Raw genomic sequence first — 12477 nt, 5'->3', positions numbered from 1 at the left:
TGTGCTAAAATTAAGTTTAACTGTAAATATTTAAAAATCAGGATCATTTACTTTTGAACTCCACAAATTAGTACGGCGTAACAGATGAAATAATTCTGTAGTATAAGAAAAACATCATTATCTGAAATACTTTCATCTTCTGTATTTATTTGCTTCATTAAGCAACTTAAGGAAATCAATATATCATTTTGTCTACACCTATTTGTAAACCCAGAAGTCAAATTTAGACTGTTGACTGATTTTTTTGTTTAATTCTGTTTACTTTAAGATAAATTTGTATTTTAGCAAACAAGTTCCTGACTCAGCTTTGGTGTTTGCTTCTTGACAAATACTGAATGCAGGTAGATCTCTATCCATTCACTTTATAATTTCAAAGATGTTACCATTTAATGTAAAGGTTTTTTTATAGTTTCCTTGAACTTGTAGTCTAGTCTGAGGAAAGCATAGGAAGGTTCATAATTACAATTGTCAACTCAATCACCAGTTAGGAAACATATGTTGTCATGCAGTCTAAGTACTTAATTAAATATATAGTACTTTTTTTCCAGAGACTCTCAGCAAAAGATAAATGATGCTTGTTTACTCATTATATATGTTTGCAATCCTCTTAGAAACTATAATCTTGCAATGGAAATTTTAGTGGAACATGCTATTAGATTGTATTATTGCTTTCCTTGCAGTTCTAAAAGCAGACAGTTTTGGTTTTTGAACTGCTAGTCTTTTTCCCAAAAGAACTCAGTGGGGCCTCCTAGCACTTTTTCATCTTCTACTGCTTGATGATCTGGTACTAAAGTATTGAGGTGCTTCTTGTGCAAACGTGGCTTACTGCATTTAATGTCCTATCGCATGATTGTGTCCCTTAGGCACAGGGAATTTTGTTACAACATGATTAGTAATATGGCTGAGTTTACTCTCATCTGATCAGAAAGTTATGCTCAACTTTCCCTCAAACTGCTGTGAACCTAAAAGTAAAGTTTTACAATAAAAGCGTAACTTAACACCTTTGTATTGAGGAATTGAAGTCATGTTTGTGCTTGTTGATCTCAAGCACGTATTTAGGTAGAACTTGTTTCAAAGAAACTCATGAAGAAGCTGGGGCAGAGACTTCTACAGCCTGTTGGATACTGGTCATTTTTAGAGATTGATCTCAAAAAACCACATGGGGGTAGAAGAAATGAAATACAAAAGAAAATGTTGAATTAACTTCTTCTGTAAAATGATTGGAAACTACTGAGAACAGCTGAAGTCCTGCACATACTTTACAATATTCTGTTTTCCATAAATGCCTCAGAAGCAAGTAAGAACAATTGAGGGGGAAGTGCACAATTACGGATGAGAAGAGGAGGCTCACCGGCAATCTGTGCTAACATGTGGTCTGTATTATGGAAAAACTTGATGAAATCCTAACTAGAATGTGGTCTGTGTCTTGATTTACATTCCCTTCCCTTCCAGAAACAGTTTCTAATATAGAAAGGTCAAGTTCTGCCCTCAGATGTCTCTGTGCAGTGCCCATGAGACTCAAGAGAAACATGCTTAAAATCTGAGGTGAAAAACTTATGATACAGGGGGGTTCTTAAGCCATAGTAGCTACTTGCCCAAAGTCCCTACAGTTACCATACTTTAATCCCAAGTAATTTGTAAAACATTTTAAGATTCCTCAGATATAAAGGGCATACTATTGTAACTGAGTTTAATCCTACTAAAAGCCATTTTCACCTTGCAAAGTCCTTCTATTTTTCTTTTTTTTTTTTTTTTTTAATTAGGGATAGTAATGGAAGGATGGAGGCCGATGCTTAAAGTGTACATGGAAAGAGTGAACCAATATTAGTCACCCTAATAGGTAGCAGTGTGCTAACGGTATAATCTTTTCTAGGCTTATGCTAGATATTGGGAAAAGGAGAAATCTGTGGATAGATGTGAAGGAGAATGGTGACTGATATGGAGTTATTTGCATTAATTTTTAAATTATTTAATATTTGGCAAATACATTTTGCCTTTCTGTTTGTTTTAGCTGGCTTTTAGCCTATTTGCTTTAAGGAGAAACTGGAAACATCTAAGAGCGCATCATATTTTTAAGGTGGATTTGTAAATTTATTTTCTCATACGTGTTTTTTAGAGCACCTTTTAAAAATACTTCTTTTCAAATGTCCCTCACTAGGGAGGAAAAAAAAGTACTTGTATTGCTGCCCAAAGAAAATTATAGAGGTCTTAGTCTGTTTGTACACTCCCTTTGAAACAAAGGGCACATGCTTGTTTTAGGATTTCAGATTGTGTAGAGTTACAGAAGTTTGCATCACACCTTTTACATGAATTACGAATGAGCTTGCATGGTCATTCTTCACTGATACATAGCGCAGTGCATGGAGCATTTAAAGCAGGAGGCTTTGCATATTGTAAAGTCTTAATCTTTCTAAACAAACAATGTTGATAAGAAATGATATATTTAAGTGGAGACAGAGCCTTAACTGGGAAGATTAACGTTAGCTTTTTGCTTTACTTAGTTCCTTACAGTGTTAGTCCAAAGCTTGACGTCTCCATTCCAAAGCAGCCAAGGATTCTTAAGTGGTGATATAATCAGTGAGAGAAGATAAAGATGCACTGAACTAATGTGGTGAGGCTAATAACAGTGTGGCAGAAGTTAAAATTTAAACAGCTGTCATTCTTCTTTGTTTGATTTTCACACTGCAAACTAAATTATTTCCTTATCTGTTAGAAGTTATGCATGGTGGTGGTGTCTGCTTCATTTTTTGCATCTTGAAAGGACACTAAATGCTAAATCTTTCTAGATCAAAGGAAAATAATTACGTATATCTTGAAGTTGATCTATTATGTGTTCAGATGTTTATAGCTGAATTCAGCTGGAGGAGTATACTTTAGAGGCTGCAAAATTAGTGTCTAAGGTGTAGTGGTTACCAGCAAGACACAGCAGTGAAAAGTAAATGGAGGCTTGTCATAAATCTCCTACTCCTTTTGAAAATTTCAGTCATGATGTTCTTACCTGTTTTTACCATTTAGTTTCTATCGTGGTAAAAACACTGGTGATACAAGTAGGTATATACTTGATTTAATATTCTTATCTTCTAGGGCAAGTAATAGAAAGTAGTCAACAAAAGAAGGACCTTTATGAAGCTAACATTTCTCCATCTATGTAATAATTCTCCCTGATGTACACCATAATTTGGTCTACTTTAAATGACAAACAACCAAACTTGGAAGGTCTTCCTTAAGACCATTAAAAAAAGCAGACGCTTTTAATGAGTTCCTTGTCTATTAAGAGGAAGTCTTATTTTCAACATACAGATTGACAATTACTGTTGAAATAACAACTCGAATACTTTGAAATATGTTTAGTGTTGGTCACTGTGAATGATTTGTCAGAGTAATCTGAATATAGTCTATGAAGTAAGCAACTGCTTACGTTTCTATAAATGTGGACTATACTGAATATGTGCTAGCAAAAATCAGTTTGAGAAACAATTATGTGTAGGATTGGCTTCTTTAGGACAAGAGAGATAATATTTGAAGTCTTGCTTGTTTCTTTTAAAGATGGTATCAAGTTCATAGAACTAATGCTACTCTGTATGTTTCTGTCTGAGTGTAAAGCTTTGTAAAATGTACCTTTCTTTCGGTGACGTCTTTGGCACATAGACAGAGCCCAGGAGAGTGGTATTTTTCAGAGTCTGTTATTATTCAAGTCCAGTTGAGTTCAGGCACTGTGTTTCTTTATTGACCAATAGTGTGTGGGAATGCTTTTGCAAAGCAAAAATATTGTTCTGCTGTAGGAGCAAAGCATTTAGATGACAAATTTAAGAAAAAAAAAAAATCTAGTCTCATATCTCATCGCCACATATCAAATCTCATATGGTATCCTTTGGTAGGCCTGGTTTAAGCATGGGTAACTTGCTTTGCTGTTCTTTACACTGTAATCCCCTTAACCTCAACAAGACTGTGCACAAGAAAAAAATATAGTAGTAGGTATGGCTATTTGCCTTACATTACAAAATCTGTAAAGGTGATTTGACCCTTGACTGGGTAGAAAAGGCTTTGCTACCAAGTACAGTGTTAGAAGTAGTGTTACACAGCAAAGTATGTGATATTTCTAATAAGGAGTTTTTAATAAACTCTTGTGTGTTTGAAGTTTACACACTCCCCTGAACAGTCAGAATTCAGCATTTTTTTTTGTATAGACATTAAGTGACACACCAGAAGCAGAGTTAATAAAAAGCAGCAGTTTCCTGATCAAGTTAATACCCAGGTTTAAAAATTCCTATAGACATTTTAAACTCCAGCTTCTCTTAAAAAATAAAAATAAATAAAAGCAATGTACAACAAACTGCCTACTGTTTGTTTGTGTGACAGACTGCATACTTTGTAGACTAGGTTGTTTTTTGAGGGATGACTATTCAAAAATACTTGCAATACATTTTAGTATTTCATTCTCTAACCTTAAACAAAAGAGCAGTAGTTTGTCTCCCTTCTCGCCTTCCTTGCTTAAGCAATTTTTTCTCATCTTTGGTTCCTTTCTTTTTGAAAATTATTGTACTACAAAAAGAAATGTGAAGTAAACTGTGTATGTTATAATGACGTCTTTCTTCAAGGGCTGAACAGGACAAAAACAATCTTAATTGTTTAAGGCATATTTATAAACTTAATTTTGGAGTGGCTTTTCTAAGTCCATTCAAATAGTTAACATCTCAATATGTATTTGAGACACTCTAAATTTCAGTGCAATGAACAGTGAGTTTAAGATTGATGTGTCAGCATCATAGTAGAATTTTTCCATTGACATGTCATGTGGTACTTCGGAATTAGTTATGTTACATCTTCATCTAATATTATTCAGAAAATACATTAGTGGTTACTTGCTCACAGTCATATTGTGCAAAAAAAGTGTCCAAGAACCTTTAATATTTATGGATTTTTTTGGCCAATATTCGTTACTAAGAATTTGCACATTAAATAGATTCGTCAGGGCTAGACGCTGCACCATGCTAGCACACACAGTGAAGCAACTGAAGTGTTCAGGTTGTAAGCGTAACATTTTCATGAAAACTGATGGATTTTGTTATTTGTAATGTAGTAGTGTTGCCAGACACTAGTATAACTCATGTATTTTTAACTTCAGAAGTGAGACAAAAGAGCAGAGAGTTTTAAGTTTTCTTTATGGTAGTAAGAGTACAGTAATGTGTCTTAAGAAAAGAGTGAGTCTATCTGAAGTAAGATTTGGTAACTTGATTTCTCCGGTTCACATTACACTGTGAAAAGAAGCTGTTCACCTCCCACTCTAAATCATTTTCCTTTTACCAGCTGGAGAATATCAGAATAAAATGGACCCATCCCTTTTCTCAGTCCCTGGTGGTGATGATGATCCAGCATTTGTTTTTCATTCAAACCACATGTTGAATAAGTGAAAAAGAGGAAATACACGCTGGTCATAGGTCAGGTGCGACACAGAGTTTATGCAGATTTATTTTCTTTGTAGCATCTGCTGTCCTGCATTTAAAGCTGCTGAATGTTGTTCTGCTTCCAGTTATTTTGAGGCAGGTTTTCTTCAATAGTGACATTTCATGTTTTGGCATATCCTACTGGCCAAACATTCAGCCGTCAGAGCTGTAGAAACAGCCTGATTCTGCAGATCACTACAGCAGACTGGCTCTTCAGAACTTAAACTCCATCATGATCTCATAGGGTGGAAGCTGACCCTCTTTGCTTCTGGCCTCAAATAAAGAAGACTAAGCCAAAAAAGAACATGGAAAAGTATTAGGGTGAAAACGGGGAGCTGGGTTTACGAACTTCCCTGCTTATCGCTACTTGGGCATATAGGAGAGATTGAGGAGGAAGGAGCATGAATATACTATAATCTAGGGATTGTGGATTTAAATTTTTAAGCAGGTGTAGATTATGAGCTAAAGGTTTCAGTTTTCTTGTAATAAGTTACATGTGCATTTAATTTATACTCCATTAGAAGTACTGCAATGCTTATTACTTGCAGTTGAAGGAGAATCAGGAAAAGTGACTGTATATCTCAATATTAGCTTTATTTGTTTTCTTCATTACTCAAACACTTCTACTGGTGTCTTTATAGCTCTGACTAAATTATGAATGATGTCCTGTTGGTTAGGAATTTGAGGGCAATAATTTCAAATTGTCTTAAATATGCCAGCCAGCCAAGACTAAATAGGCATTTACAGCAGCTATTTTGAAGATTTATAGCTAATATCTTTTTCTATATTTTTTCTTATCACTGCAATTTAAGCTTAGTTTTCTCCAACTTGCCAGCATTATAAAATATATTAGGATTAAAATTAATAGCTTACTGTGTGATAAATTGAATTTTACAAGATTCATGTTGCAGAAAAGGGGAATCCCAAATGGGCATAAGGGAGTTGCAGGGGGTGGGAAGGAAAAAAAAAAAATGCATTTTTCACAATAAGAATAATTAAGCACTGGAGGAGCTTGCCAACAGAAGCTGTGCAGTCTCCATCATTACAGGTTTTAAAACTTGACTGGCCAAGGTGCTGAGCAACTTGATCTAACTTTGAAGTTAGCCCTTCTTTGGGCTGGAGGTTGGACTAGATGACCTTTAGAGGGCTCTTGCAGTCTACATTTTTCTAAATTTAAACCGCCAAAAATAAGTCTGAGCTGTACAAAGAACTGGACATACTAGAAGGGAAAAAGGTCCTCATGTCCTTTCTGTTCTTCAGCATTACAAACATGCCTTTTTAAAATACAGAGGGAATGCGATGGGAACTGTGAGACTAAATATTGAATGTCACACCAGAGACTTGAGTAACCAGATTATGCACAAATATTTTAACAGATACTTTATATGAACAGTGAAGAATTTTTGAATCTGATTTTTGTCATTAGAATAACTTCAGCTTTTTTTAGCTTGATCATCACATCTTTAGTCTCAGTTAATATGACACTGAGTGATTTGTTTTTTGTTGTTTTGCTTTTCTTTTTCCAATTTGTATTAGGCATAGGAGGCCTGCAAGATTTTGTGCTAAAGTCTGCAACACTGTCAACATCGCCAGCTTGTCCACCATTTACACCTCTCAACTTTGAAGCTACACCAATTGTGCGGGTAGCTGTTGAACCAAAACATCCAAGTAAGTTTAAAGGAGAATGGAGATAGTAATGCAAATTCAATGTAGTAGCAATGCAGCTTCCCACCCTTAGTGATTTGGCAAGTTTATGATCTATCCACTGAATCAGAGACTGACCCAGTATAAAACGAATATATATGTTGCCTAGAGGGCCATACTTTATTGTCCTTGTGAATTCTTCTAGCTGGCTAGCTCATGTCTCAGTAGATGAGATACGGAAGACTTTGTTGTGCCCTTTATGGTCAGACTTAGGTGTTCCACAAGTAAGACAGTATGTGATGCTAAAGGTTCAGTATTCCTTGGGTTTTTCATTTCTGCTGACATTCTTTTATGCTATATTGTTAAGCTTATGGTACAGATTTGCAGTACTGCTTCTAATTGACACCCACCTACCTGTATACCCCAGAGAGTAATGTATCTCTGGCTATATTTGAATTTCAGCCCAATTTCCATTTCTTGTTGTAATGTTAGTAGAACCAAAATAACTGGCTTTCTGTTCACTTATGAAGTGCTCCAACACTGAGGTTACATGTTTTTTAGAAAGTGCTTGGACAGCTTAGCAGCTATTTGTCCCTGTGTGTGAGTAACAGGTAATCATATATTGCGCATCCTGCATTTGTTAAAGCAGTTTCAAAAGTATTGGAAATTACTGATTCTACTAAATGTAGCATTAAGTTGAAAATGTTAAAGGAATGTGATTCTAGAACTACTGACCGATTTGGGGGCAATTTTTTTCCCTTAAGGGAATGAAGCTATGTCATTCTTACACCATTGCTTAATTTTTCTTCTGGATTAACTTCTGAATCTATGGTTTGAACTAAGTTTGTTAGAGGGACAGAAGCTTCAAAGGTAGCTACACTTCCAAAAGTCTCCTGAAAGTCAGCTGCTGCTTGCAATAACAGGAAGACAAGCAAAATTTGGCCGTTGCAGGCTCAGCTTGGAAGCAATCAACTGTCCAGTGAGCTGCATATAGTCTTGAGGTGGCACTAGCACTTTGTCACATGTGGGTTCCTTGAATTTCCACAGCAAACATTCAAAATTGAAAATTGCATCTGCTTATTTGGAAAAATTACTGAATTAAATACAAATTATTTCCCGATGCGTATTTTACAAAATTACTGCATGTTTTCACATTTATGTCAAAATCTTCCTGTATGGTTACCATAAGCTCTAAAAGAAAAAAACCACAAAACTAAACTATTTATCCCTCTCAAGGGGCTTAAATGCAGAAAAAAGTTGAAAGTCTTTGTTCAACTGTATTGGCCATGTGAACTAACACTGTATTTTTTTCCACTTTTTGTTTATTTTTATGTCTGGTTTTCAAGGATACTTTATACCCTTACAAGCTTAGCATTAAATATACAATATCATGTTTCTTTTAATAGTCTCCAAGTGAATGACAAGTTTAATGTCACTCTTCCTTCTGAATATGAATATGCATTCCTAGAAAGCTTGTGGGTATTCTTTACCCCATATGTAAAATAAGAAAAAGGAATCATAATTAATTTTTTAAAATTCTATTAATTATGAAAGGCTGCTGACACGAGGTGTTTATGCATAGCTTTGATGTAATCTAGCCAAATTTGACTCAGCTGTGGTTGTTCATTCTCCATTAACTTTAGGGCAACTCTTTTTAAACACCTTCATTTTAGGGACAGATGTGTTTTGTTGCACTGAAAATCTCCCACGTTCCTGATTTTTTTCCTTTTTCAGGTTGTAATAGCATTAAAGCTTTTCAGTGGCTTCCAGCTAGTTTAAATCATTCCTGTGCTTCATTGACTATTATGCCTTCTAAGTAATCCATATGCAATAATTTTTGCTTTTATTTTAGTAAAGTTGACATGTTATTATTTATGTCTTTGGAGCATTTCAAGCATTAGCAATTTACAGGTTGCCAAACTTAGCCATGAAAAATTGCAAAGAAATACAGTTATTTACTGAAAGATGACTTTAAACAAATGTAATAAATAAGAAAGGTTCTATCTCTTGATAATTTCTGAAGAAGAGGAGGGAAATCCTGAAATTTTAAATCACTTCATATCAGTAACATTCAATTTTTTTTTATTAATTATGAGCTCTTTATGAGCTGTATCTGTACTTAATCGTATATAGGAAGCAAGGTAACATAGTCACAGTCAATAGCTAGCTTGGCATACTAAACCTATTGTAAAACAATGCAAAAAAAAAAGTGCAATCCATTCAAATGTGTACCATGGTTATGATTGTGTAATGTGAATTTTATCATCGGTACATAAATTCTTGGTGACAAATTATGAGTATAGCTTATGTCTTCAGTTGCTGCTCGTAAACCGTGTCACTCTTTGTGACTCAGACTTTGTGACTTTGTGACTCAGCAGAAATTCAGCCCCAAGAAAGGCCTCAGAACTTAGCTGAAAGTTTTTGAGTGTTCCTAAAATACGTATTTGTGTTTAGATTTCCATGAAAATGAGTGTTACTATTTCTCACTTTAAGTATATCCTACTTCAAGTATTCCTTTTTCAGTATGACTTTGTTAATAATACCTTATTTTGCCAGGTGATATGCCTCAGCTGGTCAGAGGAATGAAGCTTTTAAACCAAGCTGATCCATGTGTCCAAGTTTTAATCCAGGAGACAGGAGAACATGTGCTAGTGACAGCAGGAGAAGTTCATCTTCAGCGTTGCTTGGATGACCTGAAAGAAAGGTTAGAGGGGCAAGGAGGAAGAAATATTTTTAGTTCTGTAGGTGTCTGTTCTATTTCTTTGTCAGATGCATATCTTTGATTTATATTCTGGTAAAGTAGAAGCTTCGTCCACCAACAGTTTTTACCATTGGATCATAAATGTACCTTTTTGTAGCAATAAAAGTACCTGCAGGTGGGCAGAAGCCACTAGTTCATCACTTTTCTACATCTTCTACACCTTTTGGGCACTTTTTTAGAAATGATAAATTGCAATAGGTTCAGGAGTCGAATTAAGAATGTAATGCACCATTTATACAAAATAACTGTGAGGGGAATCATGTCTGATAAATGAACTCTCAAAAATTAGAAAGCAACAAGACCAAAGTTTTACGTGCACACTCTATCCTGTTCTTTTGCTCTTCACATTGATTTCTTTTTTTTAATGTTAATCTCTTCTCTTATTTATGAGCAGTACTTTCTGCAAGCATAAATGCATACATTTAGTTTCTTCTAATGTTTCTTCAAATGGTAGAAGAACAATTGTCTGAAACAGTACTTTCCTATAACTTCATTTACTAAAAGATTTCTGGTGCTTCTGTCCGCATGCATTTACTGTCATTTTCTCTCTAAACCAAAAAGCAAACCTGATTTTGTGGCGCAGGATTCTGATCTTAGCATCTATGATAATTGTATCAACCAAGTTTTGAAGAGTTGACATTTTGGGAGTAATTACAGAAACTGAGGAGGTTCTGTTGAGTTGAAACTACACTGAATTGTCTTTGTCAAGATTTTAATCAAACTTTCAAAAGGCACATATTTAATTTTAGCTTTCCCAGTGTGTATTTAGAAAATTATGTTCTATTGATACTTATTGTCAAAGATGTGAAGAGACATGGAAACAAATAAAGGATCAGTCATTCATGTTTATCTAAATGATTAAATATGGATGTTCTGCTTAATTTCCCTAAATTTATTTTTATTCTTTCTTCCTAATTAGCTGTTTTTGAAAAGAGTAATAAATTAGACCTTTTAACTTTGAACATTTTATTTTCTGCATTTTACAATGGAAATTTTTAGAACTTTCTGTCCAAAGAGTATTGCAAATACTAAGCATAAGGGCACTAAATTACCCTGTTCAGAATGAGAAATGAAGAGAATGAAGATGGTGGTGGTGGCATGGAGTCTTTTTGGTTTTTTTTAGTATAATACAAGTGCATGGAAAAATGGCAGAAAGGATAGATCTCCTGGGTTTGAGTCCCATGGAAATAAAGCTTACAATTACATTTGCTTTTCTCTGCAACTTTTTTATCACTCTCTTAAAATTTACCAGAACTTAAGAAATTTTGGTTAGTCCTTTTGTTGTTGTTTAGTGAACTTGCTCAGTCCTCATGAGTGGTTAAGAAGGATACACAACTCTGAGCCTATCAGATAAATGTAATAAATCATTCTTCCTTTTTTCTTGCCATCACTCACAGCATTTGATATGCCTAAAATGCTTCAGCTGACTTGAAAGCATCACTTTATATCATGAAACTGTTACAATACTGGTTATCAGACCAAAAGGCAAAATTGTTTCTGTTAACTTAATGCTGGTTGCCTCAGTAAAGCAGTGCTTCACTTTCATTTTCTGTGGTATAACCCTTGGCATTTTTTGTTCATGCTTACTTGCAACAAAAATCCAGTCACATTCCTAGCTTGAGGGTTTTTTTTCTTTGAGTTGCGCTTTGCTTGGAGTTTAGCCTAATAAATCTGGTTTAGAGCAACTTTGATGCAATGATTTGTACCTCATATGAAGGCTTAGTGCAGGGTTTAATAAAGCGGGTTTTGTAAAGACCAAGACTACAAATGACAGAGAAACAGAGATAATGTTACTCACCACTGTTCCCAGATTTGTGAAGTATTTCAAATAAGTAGCTTTAGAGCTTCTAGGTCCATGTAGTCCACAGCGCAAAAGACAGAGCCTTTGGTTGTTTCTCAAGGCTCATATGATATAGATTAAAACTGATGAGTTACTTAGAGCTGTGTTTGCTTGGATATCAGTACCTATAATTTGAGATAGTTGTGGTTGTTTTATTGCAGGCAGCTATTCAGCTACTAGCTTTCAGCTCTAGGTACTAATGATTGGAACTGAGGCTTGATGCAAGTAGTGGCTATTCTAAAACTGATTACAGCAAAATATTTCAGCTTTAGAATGAGAGAGAGCTTAAGTATAAGTGTTCCTGAATACATTGTATTAGCCACACAGATGTCCATGCAATCATGTAAGTAATTCATCCTTTTAAGTCATGCATACTGGAACATGATTTTTGTTAATTTTGTTTTTGAATGTAAACTAGAGCAGCATGAAAAACTAACTGCACCCCCTTTTAAAGGGATCAGTGACTTATCCTTATACAATAACTAACTTTCTGTTTGTATAATAAAATAGTTCTATATAAACATTTATTAGCAGGAATGTTGTATAAATAAAGGTAAATAACATCTGTCCCTTAGAAACAGGTCATGCCAATTATGGTCTTGTTTTCTCCATGTGTTTTAAAAACTGAGCCTAATTCACATTGTATCAGACATTATTTTTATGCCTTCATACCCAAATGATAAACCAAAACCCACTGCCCATTGATCTGGTGCTAGCTTGCTGTATCACAAGTTCTAATTGTAGCAGTGAGATAATTACCAGAAGAATATAATCTTTATAGTTTATAT

General features: G+C 34.8%; 1 protein-coding gene across 1 annotated transcript in view; it reads left to right on the top strand.

Annotated features, from left to right (window-relative positions):
• EFL1 (elongation factor like GTPase 1) overlaps positions 1-12477 on the top strand; it is a gene marked incomplete at its 5' end in the record, with an annotated part of 79851 nt that overhangs the window by 45337 nt on the left and 22037 nt on the right. The window contains 2 exons of the mRNA XM_082005249.1: positions 6981-7112; positions 9645-9792. Coding sequence (XP_081861375.1) covers positions 6981-7112; positions 9645-9792 — 280 coding nt within the window. The remainder of the gene's footprint in view (positions 1-6980; positions 7113-9644; positions 9793-12477) is intronic.

The sequence above is a fragment of the Phaethon aethereus genome, assembly GCF_964289735.1.
Source record: "Phaethon aethereus genome assembly, chromosome: 12".
NCBI lineage: Eukaryota > Metazoa > Chordata > Aves > Phaethontiformes > Phaethontidae > Phaethon > Phaethon aethereus.
Note: the sequence above shows the minus strand (reverse complement) of the source record. Positions and strands in the feature narration are given on the sequence as shown.